Source organism: Channa argus, chromosome 2, assembly GCF_033026475.1.
Source record: "Channa argus isolate prfri chromosome 2, Channa argus male v1.0, whole genome shotgun sequence".
Classification (NCBI taxonomy): domain Eukaryota; kingdom Metazoa; phylum Chordata; class Actinopteri; order Anabantiformes; family Channidae; genus Channa; species Channa argus.
In genome coordinates, this window is record NC_090198.1 from 31,592,512 (window position 1) to 31,609,811 (window position 17,300).

Genomic DNA, 17,300 nt, shown 5'->3' on the forward strand with positions numbered 1-17,300 from the left:
GCATTTATGGCTGCAATGTGGCCAGCAGAGACCACTTTTCCCCTGTAATCAGGATTAGTGGATGCCGCTGAGGACAGAGGGCGGTGCTCGTTAATGGTTGGAGATTTAATAAATGGAGATTGGGGGTAAATCTGCTTCTAAACCACTTTATACACACAGATATTGTTAGTTAGTCCTGATTCACTGATAATGTGCTGATGATGTTGAGGTGAACACACACAAACCTTCCTGTTTTTATTGTTGTGAAGCTTTAAACAAATGGAGCCTGCTTCAGTAGAATCATATTTCAGTTTCAGTTGTAGTTGGAAACCACAACTCACAGCTCCACCTGCTGGTTAGTGGCTCTGAGAACTTCAAATCATTATGGATGAATTAATCACATAATATCCTAGGAACAATCATCACATACCACTCCCCCTCTAACCAGTTAACAGACTGGCTTTGTAAACCTGTGCACTAAACAGGATTAATGCAAAGAATTAGTCAATATTACCCCTAGTACTGTGTTTTTTAGTATTATTTTATTCTATTTGTATAATTTTGTTGATCTGTATGTATGATATTTTATCACACATTAGATTTTAGCCTTGTGTTAATGAACTCTGTGACTCTATTCAACTGTTGTTATTGAGATTATGTCATTTTTATACTATGTGTATGTGTACATACATGTGCACAATAATAATATTGATAGAAATCAGCTTTTTGACTAATAAAATAAATGTAATTACTGTGAAATTATATTGATATTGGTTATTCTGTGATTTATTCTCAGTGTCTCATTTTTAAGTAACTGCCGAAGTTTGGATGTGGAGACAGACTTATACTTTTGTCAAATGCTCATCATGTCCAATAGTCCGATGGTAGGTGACACTGACTACCTGTACCTGTAGTTCTTTCTCCTTCTCTGTCTCCCTCTCTCTGTCCTTTTCTGCAGATGTCCTGTGCTGTGTGTTTTACAGTGTGCAGCTACTGGTCCTACCAGCTTGCCCGATGTTTTGTTGCTTTTTGTTACCCTTTTATTTCTCTCTTCAATTTCCACTCACCCCAACCGATCAAGGCAGATGGGTGCCTGCCCTGAGTCTGGTTCTGCTGGAGGTTTCTTACATTAAATTGAATTTTTTCCTCGCCACTGTTGCCTAGGGCTTTCTCAAGGGGGATTTGTTGGGTTTTCTCTATACAAGTCCATTTTATCCAGTGCTTTGTTTATTTAGAAAATACTTAGTGCTAATTAGGTAGTGTTAATAACATGCTAAGATAATGCTGTAATCTTAGAAAGTACAGTACAGCCTGACAGAGCACTATGTATTACGGTACAGACTGGACCCTGGAGAAAACAAACAACCAGCTCCTTGAGCCCAGACTCAGTCTTCATCTGCATCTAAAAAACAGCTGCTTTATCAGACTGTAAGGAAGACTCTGCCCAGAGGAGTCTCTAACAGAGTATGTGGACTGTCCTGCTGTCTTACTACAGTCTCCTGTAATAAAAGTGGGAGGTGGGTGGTGCAGAGGTGGAGTTCAGTCACATAACTTGGACTAAATTCAGAATCAAGTCATGAAACTTTTGACAGTAATAAGATATAAATAGAAAGTCTCACTTGAGTAGTTTCTGGACAATAACTAATATACAGTGTATAGTTAAAAATAAATTTTTAATGGTAAATAAAATCAACAAGGCCACACTTTTGTTTTCAATAAAATACAAACTGAGCAACTGGAAAAAAAATTTCAAAACTCAACTAAACATGTACATTTGTATTAAAATATATACTTGATTAAAAATGTACACTTTCAAACACCTGAGTATTTTATTACTCTCCAGTAAAAACTGCCAACTCAGGACATATCACAGATTAAAGACATGTCACATTTGTACATGTTTGTAGCGTGAAAGAGAATGAAAGTCTAAAATAAGTTTTAATAATCACAGTGAAATAATCCAGACAGCAGAGAAGGAGACATGCTTCTTGTCTGTAGTGAGTGTGAGGTTTTAATTTCAGCTTGGTTGGCTGTTGTTAACCCACTACCTGATGCAGGTGATGTTTACAACCCAGCTGCAACACAGGACCTGACAACAGGAGTGATTTTTTTAGCTCTGTTGTTATTGAACACAGTTAAACTCAGGCCGAGAAAAGATAGCATCAGCAGCCAATCACATGCTGTCCTGTTGTCATGTGACCTCTGGTCTATTCATATCTCCCTCCTCTTTCCAATAAAGTAATCCCATCCTTTAAATGTTGGTGGTGGAGTGGGTGGTGGAGAAGTTCTCTATACGGAAACGAACTACCTTGCTCTTGGGTGGAGGTGGGTACAGGAAGCTGCAGGTGAAGACCTGCTGACAGGCCTTACGAAAGTTCTCAGACAGGAATGCATAGAGGATGGGGTTAATGCAGGAGTTTCCATAAGACAGGCAGTGGGAGACGATACGAAAGGCAAAAGTGGCATCATTCAGGGGGAAGGTGCCAAACTCCACCCACATGGCGATGATGTGATGGGGCATCCAGCAGATGGTGAAGGCAGTGACAACCAGGAGAACCGTCTGAGCCGTCTGCAGGAAAACAGAGAAAGCTCAGCGTAGAACTAAACCCGCAATGTGTACACACTGCCCAGATACTCCAAAAGTACCCACCACAATTCAAACCTTGACTCATGACCGATGACAGATAATGGTTTACCTCAACAAGCATCAAGGAGTAAAACTCGATTCCTGCAGTGGGTGGTGCTAATCTCTGTTTATAGTGACCGTTTACATGCACCACCAGACTAAACAGATTTCTCCTCCACGTTGAACTTATTTTGAAGCCTGGCTAATAGATTTTAAGTGTATAGTGACAGGAAACGCTGCTTTGGGACTTTTATTTGCATGTTTGTGTTGGAGCAGAGGGACAGGACTGTGGGAGAGAAAAGAGAGACGCACACAGCTGATCCACAACAGTATGGATCTTAAAAATCCACTTGGGAAAGTAACTTATTTAGACTTTTACAAGGGACTTATGTCCATGTAAATGCACTCAGTGATTGTTAGCAATGGTCAAACTCTTTGTGTTCTTTATTTTATGTGGAATGGTATTTATTTCAGATTAGCTCAGATTACTGTGATCACTTCAGTCTGTTATGGAAAGAATGCTCAAAGTTTTAAACTGACCTTTATAACAAATATCCTCCGCATTAAACCAAACATCTGTAAACATCACGTTTCACTGCAGGTTCACAGGTTTGTTGTTAAAATAGCGGACATGTCTGAGTGACATCTATTACAACCCAGTGTGTTGATGGGAGTGGGTTTTCAGAGGCAACTTAAAACATAACTACAGAGTTAACATTTGGCATCAACATGAGTCCAACAGGTCGGGATAAATATCTGGACTGACTTTACAAGTTAAAGAAGCTACATTAATAAACCTACATTGAGGAAAACTATATACACTTTACTACATTGAGGTCTATAAGACCCCAAACATCGCAGGTGAGTCCAGTTTTGACTCTCTGAGGGAGAAAATGTCATCTCCTCTCTGTGACTCAGTTTTTACCTCCTACATTTTTGGAACCATATTCTTTATACGTCAGACTTCAACTTTTAATGTAACAGGATTAAAAGGAGACTCTTCAAACACTCTTTGGATTAAACTCCTACTTAGCAGCAGAACTAAAAGTTCTCACCACTTCAAACTTCTAAAATTCTTCAACCATTGTGTTTATGTCTCTTTATAAAAATATCTCCACACTTTTCAGACGGTAAGTTTGATGTCACCACTTCACAACAAGATCATTTCTTCAGATAAAAGTCCTCCAGCTCCCAGCCACTTTTGACAAACCCTGACCAGGTACTTTTTAGCTTCTACATAAATAAAGTGTGACTGTTCATGTTTCTGACTGTTTCCATGACGACAAATGTCCAGCAAACCAGCCTCCACATGCGCAGGATTTCTAGAGAAGATCCTATGATTTGTACCAGAGGGTAAAGACAAATGAACTATGCAGTTCGGGTTTACCAGTGCATAACAGAGAGAAGAGACACTGGCTGACCTTACACCGCTGAAGAAGCTGTTCCCAGACATGAAAATATCTAAAACATATCAGTAACTCTTTGAAGTAATCGTCATTATTTCTTAAAGGAAAAGTGTTTAAAAATAATATAAGGTCATTCATTTATTCAACAGCCCATTTATGAACATATTAAATCCATCACTCATTATTGTAGTGTGACTATAATCTTTATACAACAAAATATATATAAATATCTGGTCTAATGTCATATGCAAAAGTGTTGGGACAGCAAGGCCATCAGAAGATCAAAAGACGGATATGAGATAAAATCTAAACTCTCACTTTTATTGATGATATTTACATCTAGATATTTTAAACAACAGAAAACATTGCAACTTTTATATCAGATCACCCAAAGTGAGCAATGTGCAAACATGGACTGACAGGTGTTTCACGTTAACCTGTACTGTATGTGTTGTTAAAAGGGATACATCAACATGATTTACATGTTTTCTCATCGTCAGAGAGCTGCATACAGGAGAAAACCAAGTTATTTTGAATCTCATTTTGTGAGAGCTGTGAAAAAACCCAAAAAACAATATATTGTGACATCAGCAACAACGTATCAAGTCCACCATCTAAAGACTTAATGAGCACAAATACAGAGGCTGAACCACATACTATACTGATGGACACCCCTCAGCAGCAGGAAGAATCAGAAACTCAGGTTGGAATTTGTCTAGAGATGAACCACAAAAGATTTATGGGTCAAAACAAACACCTACAAAAGTGATGAGAGGAGCAAAGTGTGGAGGAAAAAGGAATCTGCTTTGATTTACTTTAAAACTGTTTATTTATGAACAATCTGATCCCAAAACTGGTTTGTTCTGTATAAATATATCAAGGAAATAAATGTCCTTTGTTATCTTTTTTTATCTTGATCTCAAATGTCAAATGACATGGACATGGAGTGTAAATACAGTACTTACAGAGGCTGTATGTGTATAGCAATCACTACTATGACTGTGATTAAATGGGTTAATCCCAGACTCAGAATAAAACTCTATACGTGTGTAAAACAAATTGTAAGCTGGATGGAGCACAACTTTAATTACAAAAGGTTTTGTCTGTTGTCACATTGAGCTACTGAGCAAACACTTTAATCCAAAGTGACTATGAGCACCCACAACAACTGGAATTCAGTGTTTTCCCCATGAACACTTGTGGACTGGAAAAGCTCAGGATATAGTAACCTACAAAAAACAGTTTTGGGATCAAGATTCAGTTCTCTGCTGGACTCAAATCACTCCATCCTCCAAAGAAATAAGCAAATTCTTCCCTAAGGAACAGTTCATCGGTCAACACAGAGACCTGAGATTCTGTCTGAAAAAATTTTAAAAATAAATTTTCTGACTAAAATCCAGCCTTAGTGATAACACCAGTTTGTCCATGTGGAAATACAGATGGCACCCAGCCTTTCCCTGATTCCACTGGTATTAGAGTATTCACAGTGAAGATGGTAGCTACTTAGTTATTTTCATTAAATGTGCAGCTTCTCTAACCCTTTGCGGTGAAGTCAGAGACACAGCAAGTTACTGAAGAAGTAAAACACACCACGGCAGAATAATGAAGGTCCACCATGTTTGTCTGCAGTCCCTCCAAAGTAGGGGAGCTGATGGTGACTCCACTGTTCTGTTAAACACTCTCTTGTTTCTGTTGTTCTACCTAATCTTTTGTGTTGTTTCAGGGCTGATCACATTGAGTCAGACAGTCAAACAGAAGTTCAATGTTATAAACTGTGAGGTGTTGTTCCTACAGAGGATGGAGTTGTTCTGTCTGCTGTGACTGAAGCCTTAAACTCAGACTCAGACTGTGAATCTAAATATTTACCCAGCAGACTTTATTCTGCTGCACTGACCCAGGAGCAGCGGTAAACTCATCAGTAATCTGCTGCTGCAGGACGTCTGCTCACTGTCAGTTGCCAGCAAGGGTGGGGCTCGCCTCCACCTCCACCCTCTAACAAACAACAAAACCAGATCCATCAGTCATTTGTGCTAGAACAGAACAGAATTTTATTCACATTAGAATATAAACAGCATATCAAATGTTGAAACTAAGACATTTGACCATTTCATAGAAAATATTAGCTCATTTTGAATTTGATGCCAGCAACACAAAGGGTTGGAACAGAAGGAACAAAAGGCTGGAAAAGTAATTGCCACAAATAGAAGAACATTTGAGAACTAATTATGTTAACTGGCAACAGGGCAGTGACTATACTAGACAACTAGACTGCTCAAGGACGCTTTACCCTTAGTAGATACGTTCGTATTATATATCATTATTCGAGCTTTAGAAACAGGCTATGTACCACAGGCCTATAAGGTAGCTGTAATTAAACCCCTACTTAAAAAAACATCTTAAAAACATCTTAACCCAGATGTTTTAGCCAATTACAGACCAATATCTAATCTTCCCTTTATTTCTAAAATACTTAAAAAAGTAGTTGCAAAACAATTATGTGACCACCTTTACAGGAATAATTTGTATGAAGACTTTCAGTCACGATTTAGAGTTCATCATAGTCGAGAAACAGCACTGGTAAAAGTCACCATCGATCTTCTCTTGGCCTCAGATAATGGGCTAGTCTCTATACTTGTTCTGTTAGATCTTAGTGCTGCATTCGATACCATTGATCACACAATTTTTTTACAGAGACTGGAACATGAAATTGGGATTAAAGGAACTGGACTGGGTTGGTTTAAATATTATCTATCTGATAGATTTCAATTTTTTCATGTTAATGATGAATCCTCCACGCTCTTCCAATATTCAAAAAACTGCTGAAAACATAACTCTTCCGCATCTTCCAATGCAATTAAATATATATTTAAAAAAAAAATCCTTTCTGCTCTTTCTCGCACTTGCATGTCGTGAACTGTGAACACTTTTTTGATAGGACTTTGCTTAGATGTTTTCTCCTTTACTTAGATTTTTACTTGCCTTGTACCTCACTTGAAGTTGCTTTGGATAAAAGGGTCTGCTAAATGACTAAATGTAAATGTATCGTCTATGCACACAAAGTTAGCTATGGAGTTCCACAAGGCTCTGTGTTAGGACCAATACTTTTTACTTTATATATATCTGTTAATGTTTATGCAACATTATGCATTAGGCAACATTATTAGAAAACACTCTAATTTTACTTTGCTATGCTGATGATACCAAGCTACATCTATCTATGGAACCAGATGAAAAAAAAATCAGTTTATCAAGCTTCAAGCATGCCTACAAGACATAAAGGCCTGGACGTCCTACAATTTTTTACCTTGGAGTTATTTTTGACCAGAATTTGTCCTTTACTTCACAAACAAATCAGAACAAATCGCTTGAACAGCCATCTTCCACCTATGGAACATTGCCAAGATTAGGAGCATCCTGTCTCGAAGTAATGCTGAAAAACTAGTCCATGCATTTGTTACTTCTAGGTTGGACTACTGTAATTCCCTACTTTTGGGATGCTTCATTCACTCTCTAAAAAGCCGGCAATGAATCCACAATGCAAGCAAGAGTGCTAACTGGAATTAGTAAGAGAGATTCTATTTCACCTTGACAAGCTTTTCTCCATTGGCTTCCCATAAAATCTAGAATAGAATTTAAAACCCTGCTTCTTACATATAAAGCTCTAAACGGTCAGGCTCCATCATATATAGAAGACATATAGTACCATATCATCCTAGTAGACCACTTCGATCTCAGAATGCAGGCCTACTTGTGGTTCCCAGAATTTCAAAATGTAGAATGGGAGGCAGGGCCTTTAGCTATCAAGATCCTCTCCTGTGGAACCAGCTCCCAGTTCAGATTCAGGAAACAAGCATCCTTTCTACTTTTAAGTCTAGGCTCAAAACCCTCCTCTTTGATAAAGCTTATAGTCAGTTATAGTCATGCTGCTATAGGCTTAGATTGCTGGGCGACCCTGGCTTTGGATTTGTGTGTTTTCCAGTGTGCAGCTTATGGTCCTACCAACTTTCCCATTTATTGTTGTTGCTTTTGTTGCTCTTTTTCTTTTCTCTTTTTCACTTTCCAGTCATCCTCACTGGTCAAGGCAGATGGCTGCCCACCCTGAGCCTGGTTCTGCTGGAGGTTTCCCATGTTAAAGGGAGTTTTTCCTCTCCACTGTTGCCTAGGGCTTGATCAAGAGGGAATTATAGTCTTATAGTCTTATAGTCTTGACACTTGTCTCTTTCAGGGAAGGCCTTGCTTATTTTAGCAAGACAATGCTAAAGCAGAGTCAAAAAATAAGCCCACAGGGATGAGTGATTGGCTGTGCTGCTTGGGTGGCTTACACATCTGGAAAGTCTGTTACTGAGACTCTAGTTTACATTTCTTTTATCTGTTCATTTTCATAAAGAGAGAAGAACATAATTTCATAAGGAACAAAGATACATTCAGCTTCACCAACTCGTAATGGTCTAACTGCAGCACTTTGTCTATTTAATGTGAAAGCAGCATCATCAGCATCAGAGTCAAAGAAGAGGCCCACAGGGATGAGTGATTGGCTGTGCTGGATGTGGGTGTTTCCTGTCATCACCAGATCAATAAAAACACTTCTGATAAATGTTTCAGTCACAGTTGGGACTGGTGGATTTCTTTTTACCCTTATTTCTGTAACTTTCAGTTTTTTTCAGGATGTGATAGTTGGTAATAAAAGTGTGTGACCAAATGTCCAATACGTGAAAGCAGTAAAAACTGCTGTGGATTATACTGTCAACATTGTGCTGCTCTCTTTGTAGATTTTTTTTGTTTTTTGATATGTTCACTCACAATGTCTGTGAATGCCATTTTGGGTCATACTGCATATCTGTGCTCATCCTCCAGTGTTTCTCGGATTCTTTCTGATGGACAATAACACAATGCAGGTTAAAGTGTGTTCTTATAGTCAGTGTGTGAGGAAACAGCTGCTGCTGCTCATTAGTCTGATTACAGCTCATCCCCACAGTCGAACAGCGAACTCCACTGTACATTAGACATTCATTATCAACCACAACACACAAAAATCACAGCTCCACCCAGAAAACAAACCCTCCTGCAGTTTAAACCCTCTCTGTGAATGACACTTGGATGGTACCAGACTCAGGGTCTGTTTGTGATTTAATACTTGCTGAACCAAAACCTGCTCACAGTCCATGTCTCCTGTTGAATATTTGCCTACACTGTGTTGGACTGTTCACCTTGGTTGGCTTTAAAATCTTGCTCTATGCATCATCCTCAATGTTTAAATAAAGAAGAATTCATCAGTTTTCAACATGGACAGAAAATGTAAAGACAAGGACAGCAGACACTTCTCTGAAAATAAAGTTATTTTGTGGCTGCAGCTGCAAGAAAAAAAATTTTAACGATGAAGGGAAAGTGATGAGTGTGAGGTCAGGTCTCGTCGGTCCATGAATCACTCACATGTTCATGAGCATCATATGAACAAGATACTATTAATGATTACAATCGAGACAAAATGACTTTGACTGGCAGCTAATACAGTCGCTAGGATTTATGTTTAGATGTTTTTAGGATGATGTCAAAGCTATGTAACACTATCCAATCGAATAATCCAACTGTTCTAATCTCCATCAGTGAAGCTAAATGACAGAAACAACTGTTGGTGTGAATAAGCAGGACAAACCAGGACAACTGTACCTTTCTTTTGGAGCGCTCAGACTTCTTGGACATGTTCTTCATCTTTTTATGAAGATGAAACAAAACCTGGAGAAACACAAACACAAACAGGATTCCTCATTTTGTCCATGTGACTAAACCAACCATGTTCAAATAGGTGCACCTAAGAAAGAGTTTAAATAACCTGAAATGATATTTGGCAGTTTTAGCTAAAACCAGCAGGAGCTCACAGCGGTGTACCCAATAAGAGCACTGTCACACACAAATTTATTCTGATATTCCCAGTCAGCTGTCAGAAAAACAAACTAAACAAATTAATTTTAAACTGTGAAACTCGTGGCTGGAAAGCTGAGGTCCAGTATGTGGAGGTTGGCTATAGGTTCTTCTGTTGAGTGGGTTCCCTAAAACAGTGTGTAAGGTGAGTGACCAGGGAGAGGACAGGTAAGTGCAGAAAGCGCTCCGTACACTACAACATCTGTTATAATGAATTGGGTTAGTACAGGAGGATTGTTCCCAAATGTCGGAAGCTTCAGGCAGGCTTAAGGCCTGCTGACATGTGGCAGCACAAACTAACTAACATGAGTTATAGAAGAGGTTTGACTGGTTTGTTTGAGTGATTACAAAGTCAAGGTGGATGCCGTTTCCTCACAGTAGTTAGCAGAAGTTTGGCTGAGTCAAACTGAGGACAGTAGAAAAAAGGGTAGAAAGCAGTTTAGTCTGATATGTTGTTTTTAATATTCATGCCCCCATTACAGCCAGTGTGGCTGAACAGAGTTAATAATGACAGATATTTTAGTTACTTTGGGTGCACTAATTGTTTTGTATGTGCTGTCCCTCACATCCATTTAGGAAGGGTTGGGGTTAGAAAATGGCTTGTTTTACACCCTGAAAGGATGTGCCAAAGTAAAGCTACACTTGAACACAGACAGGTCAGCCATCGGTTTAAATAGGAAAGCATCCTAAGTTGTTTCTAACATGAATCTAATCCTACCTGCCTCCGTGTCCATGCTTGTCTTCTGAACTCTACCATTTCTCTATCATTGGTCCTGCTGTGCCTGAAAAACTGCCTTTGTACATTAATAGTGTCTTCTTTGCTCTGAATTTTCTTCATGACCAGCTTCCTCCTGTCAGCAAATGATGCTTTAATCAAACCCATCATGTCCATGCTTCACCTGCACTACACTGTCCCTGTGGCAAGTGCTGCCTGAGCCTGAAAAACTGCTCCTCTCTGGTTCTACTTTCTGCCTACTGATAGAGTCATGTCCAATCTAATGTTAGTACACTTAGACTCCTATGTTAGATTGGTTATATGGAGCTCTGAAATCCTTATTCTATAAACAGGGCTCTTTATTTCATCCACTGCCTGTTGTCTCAGGCCCTGGATCTGTCACGATATGGCCCTCAGTTACACTTCTTTCCTTTGGACTTTTATTTTGTAGCCCTGTCTTCCTGATCCTAGACCTTTCCTTTAACTTTAACGTTCATTATCCCTCATTGTTTGCACCTGTTCCCCTCATTATTAAGGTCCAGCTTTCCCCACAGTTCCCAGCCAGATCCTTGTCTGTCTCCTTGCCAACACACTAAACGTTTGCTTTACCTGACTCAAGTAATCCTGGCTCCCCTTGAATTGGACTCTACCAACTTTTAAGTCCAATTCAATTTGTTAGTGTTTTCTGTGTGTTCATTTTGGTTTAGTAGTTTATGTTCCACTTCCGTGTCTTATTTTGTTTGGTGTGCTTTCAGTTCATTTGTCCCCTTAGTTTTTAGTGTTTGTTGTGTTTCCTGTTTGATAATTTAGGTTTAGTGGGTTGCATTTTGGTGTTTTATAATTTGTCTTATTTTCATTCGGGTTTGTGTTCTAGGTTACTTCACTGAAATCCTTGTTGTATAGTGTTTTCTGTTACCTGTCGATGAAATGAAAAAACAAAAAACAAAAAATCACTCCTAACAGGAGGGTTAGGAGTGATTTTTGTTTTTTCATTGAATTACCTGTGTCTTCTTGTGCCAGTCCCAAGTCTGGATAAATGCAGAGGGTTGTCAGGAAGGGCATCTGACGTAAAACACACGCCAAATTAAACATGCGAATTATGACAATGACTTTCAAGCCAGATCAGTCGGGGCCCGGGGTAACAACGACCGCCACCAGTCCTGTTGACCTACAGGGTACCGGTGGAAACTGGACTACTGTTGGTCGAAGACGAAGAAGAAGAGGAGGGAGGTGTGTTCGTAGGCAGAGTGAGAAGAGGAAAGTTAAGAATGTAGGACTGACAGTAGGGACTATGACAGGGAAGGCTAGAGAGTTGATTGACATGATGCAGAGAAGGAAGGTAGACATACTGTGTGTCCAGGTGAAAAGGTAGCAAGGCTAGAAGCTTAGGAGCAGGGTTCAAGTTGTTCTACCATGGGTCAGATAAGATGAGAAATGGAGTAGGAGTTATCTGGAAAGAGGAGTTTGTGAGGAATGTTCTAGAGGTGAATAGAGTATCAGACAGGTGGATGAGTCTGAAGCTGGAAATTGAAGGGGTGAAGTTCAATGTTGTTAGTGATTATGCCCCACAGGTAGGATGTGAGTTAGAAGAGAAGGAGAAATTCTGGAGTGAGTTAGATGAAGTGATGCAGAGCATCCCCAGAGGTGAGAGAGTGGTAATTAGGGCAGATTTCAATGGACATGTAGGTGAAGGGAATAGAGGTGATGAGAATGTGATGGGTAGGTTTGGTCTTCAGGACAGGAACGCAGAAGGAGAGATGGTGGTAGACTTTGCAAAGAGGATGGAAATAGCTGTAGTGAACAGTTTCTTCCAGAAGAAGAAAAAACATAAGGTGACATATAAGAGCGAAGGTAGAAGCACTTAGGTGGACCACATCTTGTGTAGACGTTGTAATCTGAAAGAGATCAGTGACTGTAAAGTATTGGTAGGGGAGAGTGTAGCCAGACAACACAGATGGTGGTGTGTAAAATTATGCTAGAGGTGAGGAAGATGAAGAGGACAAAGGCAGAGTCGAGAACAAAGTGGTGGAAGTTAAAAAAGGAAGAATGTCGTGTAGTTTTCAGGGAGGAGCTGAGACAGACTCTTGTTGGTTTGGAGGTGCTTCCAGATGACCTGACCACTACAACTAATTTGATCAGGTCATCTGGAAAGAGGAGTGGACAAGGAGACTTGGTGGTGAAACGAGGAAGTTCAGAAGTGTATAAAGGGAAAGAGGTTAGCTAAGAAGTGGGACACTGGGAGAACTGAAGAGAGTAGACAGGAGTACAGGGAGATGCTGCGTAAGGTAAAGGTAGAGGTGGCAAAGGCCAAACAAAGAGCATATGAGGACTTGTATGCTAGGTTGGACACTAAAGAGGAAGAGGTGGATTTGTAAAGGTTGGCCAGACAAAGAGATAGAGATGAGAAGGATGTGCAGCAGATTAGGGCGATTAAAGATATGGCCACACAATTAAGTTTTGGGAAAGAGTAGTGGAAGCTAGGCTAAGGACGGAGGTGAAAATTTGTGAGAAGCAATATGGGTAATGCCTAGAAAGAGTACAACTGATGCAGTATTTGCTTTGAGGATGCTGATGGAGAAGTACAGAGAGGGTCATAGGGAGTTGCATTGTGTCTTTGTAGATTTAGAGAAAGCGTATGACAGTGTGCTGAGAGAGGAGCTGTGGTATTGTATGAGGAAGTCTGGAGTGGCACAGAAGTATGTTAGAGTGGTGCAGGACATGTATGAGAGCTGAAAGACCATGGTGAGGTGTGCTGTAGGTGTGAAAGAGGACTTCAAGGTGGAGGTGGGTCTCCATCAAGGATCGGCTCTGAGCCCCTTCTTGTTTGCTCTGGTGATGGGCAGGACTATGATGTGTGCAGATGACATTGTGATTTGTAGTAAAAGCAGGGAGCAGGTGGAGGAAAATATTGAGAGTTGGAGGTCTCCTCGAAAACAGAGGAATGAAGCTTAGCCGCAGTAAGACAGAACACATGTGTGTCAATCAGAGGGACCCAGGTGGAATGGTGAGGTTACAGGGAGCCATGGTGAAGAAGGTGCATGGCTTTAAGTACTTAGAGTCAACGGTTCAGAACAACGGAAAGTGTGGAAAAGAGGTGAAGAGGCGAGTGCAGGCAGGTTGGAACGAGTCGAGAAATGTTTCAGGTGTATTGTGTGATAAGAGTATCAGCGAGAATGAAAGGTGTTCAAGAGGGTGGTGAGACTGAGGATGTTGTTCGGCTTAGAGACAGTGACACTGAAGAAAGGGAGGCAGGAGCTGAAGGTAGCAGAGCTTAAGATGTTGAGGTTCTCTTTGGGAGAGACGAAGATGGACAGGATCAGGAATTAATACATTGGAGGGAGAGCTCACGTTAGATGTTTTGGTGTTTGCTTGAGTCTGAATTATGTGTTCATGCAGTTTCTCCTCCAGTGTAGGATGGAGAAGCTGCATCCACAGCAAAATATCAACTTTAAAATCCTTTTCCCTAAAGCTTGATCAAATGGAATGTTTACCCAGAACAGGAAGTGATGCCTTTTTACCAAACAATAAATAAATAATTGACAGATAGCACTGATGATGAAACAACAAACAAATAACAATAAACGTTTAGTTTATTTGCAGTAATAATTGTTTTCTACACTAGAAAGTGTTTAGAAAGACAATACATGGAGAATTTTTATTTTTATGTCAAAAAAAAGTTTAAATATGCAGCACGGTTAGTGCTCACCAGACCCATCACAGCTAGAAGATCCCCAGTTTGAATCCAACTGCTGGTTGTGACCTTGTATGTGCAGTTTACATGTTCTCCCCGTGTTTGTGTGGGTTTCCTTCATTTTTCTTCCACAGTCCAAAGACATGCATGCGAACTTCCTTGGTGACTCTAAATTACGTGTGAATGTAAGTGTGAATGGTTGTATCTCTGTGTTGGCCCTGAGACAGACTGGAGACCTGTCCAAGGTGGACTCCACCTCTCAGCCAATGACAGCTGGGATGGACCCTGAACATGACAAGTTGTCGAGATAATAGAAAGATGTATAAAAACTGGTTCAGAACTGTTGCCATGGAGACTGAGCTGAGCAGCTGAGTGTGAAAAAATATATTTGATGATATACTAATGCTAAATATACTAAAATTCTAATACTAATGACTTGTTTATTAAAATTGTACAAAGAAAAAACAGTTTATTGTGTAAACAGAACCTAAAACTAAGATAATGACACACTGTGGCGCAACGTTTTATAATTGAGAAAACCACCAGAAGCAGAAAAACAGGCAAAACTATTCACCAGCTGTTCTGCAGTGACCCACTTTTATCTGAACCTCTACAACCGCCGGATGAGTTTGTCGCAGTTTTATTTTGAAACTTCTCCGCTGGTTTTTACGCACGAGTTTTATGAGCAGCAGGACTTTGAGCGCGCCCTTTGGTCTCTCTGCTCTTGTTATTAATAGGGTTTTTACAGCAGCTGGGAGTCAAACATTATCCCGTTAAACGCTTTTTTGAACTGACCTTGGTGTAGCAGCAGCTAATGAGGAGCAGCGGAAGCAGGTATCCGATCAGCAGGATTGTCACCTTGTAGGTGCACTTAGAAGCTCCTGACCAGTTCTCCCAGCAGAAGGTGCTGTTCGGAGCGTTGGGATGATTGGTGAGGACCTGATGCTGGGCCACCGGTACCGAGCAGACCAAAGACAGAGTCCAAATGACGCAAACCCCGGTCAGTGCGTTTCTGCGGCTCCGAACGCACGGAGACTTCTTAGAGCGCACCACGGCGATGTACCGGTCCACGGACATGGCGACGAGAGTGAAGATGCTGACGAGCATGCTGACGGTGGAGAAGTAGTGTCCGAACCTGCAGAGGAAGGCTCCGAACACCCACTCCGGAAGCGAGTAGATGGTGGCCTGAAACGGGACGCAGAACAGGAGGAAGCTGAGGTCCGCCACGCTCAGGTTCAGGATGAAGATGTTTGTCGTGCTGCCAGAGCGCTTGCCCCCTCCTCCCGCTGCTCCCCCACCGCCTCCTCCTACTCTGTACCTCACCTTACCGATGACCACCATCACCAGAGAGTTCCCCACCACCCCTAGCAGGAAGATCAGCCCGAAGACCGCCGGTACTACCACAGCCTCCGGCCCCGACCCGCCTGCCTCTGCCAGCTCAGAGCGGTTAATGTCCAGTAATCCAGCCCAGCCAGAGGAGTCGTTCCGACCCAGGAGCATGTTGATGCTCCGTGAGGGGAGCTGGGGAGAATAAACCTAAGACACTGACTGAGGGACCAGCTCCATGTGGTGGTGTCCTGCAGAATTAGGCCACCTCCCTAATGTAAAGTGAACGGAGAGTCCAATCCCACCCCCCACCCCTAACTCAAACCTCACAGGCAAACGCAGCGCAAATCGACAGGTAGAAAAACGCAATAGAACAGCGAATCACTTGTGTCCAGCAGCGGATCGAGTCCGGGATCCACACAATGTTGGAAACACGACAAGTTAACACATGCATGGAAAACTGCTTCCTCTCAGAGAATTTCAAATTAAAACCACTTTAACAATGAAACAGGTTTCATCGGGTTTGGAGACTACGCAGGAACCTGTCAGGGGACAGATGATTACCTGTTGTTGACAGGACACATTCAGACTCAGTAAGCAGAAAACTTCAGGATTTGTATTTAGAAAGCTAAAGAACTGATAAACAGCTCAAAGTGCTGAAGCTGATGTTCGCGCACAGACCCCCAGACCTTTTGGATACAAGTTAAAACACATACTGTGGTTGTGGTAAAGAGCAGGTTAAAATCAGTGACTTATGTTGAGGTGTGTGTATCAGGTTGTGTATGTGATAAGACGCAGAGTTGCTCCGTGTTTTATTAAGTTTGTTGCAACTGAAAGGTGAATCACATGCTGGAGATAAAATGAATAATTGACGTTTTTTTCTGTGGTTTAAAAATAAATATGAAAACTGAGCTTAGAGAGGAAGTTCCAGCTTTAGATTTTAGATCCTGGACTTGTGAATGTGTCTAAAGCTAGCAAACACATCAGTGTTGGCTTCTTAATGCAGCTGAAGCATCTCTAGCAGCGATTGTATTCACAGCCTGTATTAGTAACCTGTTATTGCCATGTTCATGCTTTAACATCAATTACAGGGCATAATAAAAAAAATATTACAGGAAGTTCTGTGTGGAAAGGCAGAGCTGCTTCAGTAATTAAACCAAATAAATGTAAGGTCACAGGAATAAGGTGAGAACTCACAGCCTGGATCTGTAGCCAAGTTGAATCAGAAGTGGACCAGTTGGCACCTGTCAGTGAAAACCTCACCACTGATCAGATCCTCACACATGGCTCTGATTGTTCATCAGCTTCGGTTTTCTTCAGTCCAGGTGGCCATTTGACTGCTGAAAGCTGGAGGAAAAAAGAAGTGATGATTGATTTTATGTGTTGACACTGACACTGTCAGGATGTTGACTTGGATAAAACAGTGTCAAAACAGAAGGGGCCGACAGAGTTAATTTCCTGTCTGATGATTTATAATTTCTGAGAAATGACAACAGGTCTCTGCCAGGTGAATTTTGCTGCGAATGTGTTGGTGTGTCTGCACTGTTATCAGCAGGTTCACATCAGGTCAAGCCAACAGCAGAGCTGTAGGTTTTTCTGTTAAATGGTCCAGTTCCAGTCCCAGGATAAAGATCTCAG

The 17,300-nt window shown here is 41.0% G+C and overlaps 1 protein-coding gene across 1 annotated transcript; it reads right to left on the bottom strand.

Annotated features, from left to right (window-relative positions):
• Positions 1 to 1,633: 1,633 nt before the first annotated feature.
• Positions 1,634 to 16,009, bottom strand: galr1b (galanin receptor 1b). Its single transcript, XM_067492582.1, has 3 exons — positions 15,132 to 16,009; positions 9,679 to 9,744; positions 1,634 to 2,548 (listed from the first exon to the last, which is right to left on the bottom strand). The coding sequence occupies exons 1-3, from the start codon at positions 15,834 to 15,836 to the stop codon at positions 2,231 to 2,233; spliced, it is 1,089 nt and encodes a 362-aa protein (XP_067348683.1). The 5' UTR covers positions 15,837 to 16,009; the 3' UTR covers positions 1,634 to 2,230.
• Between the last annotated feature and the right edge of the window lie 1,291 nt (positions 16,010 to 17,300).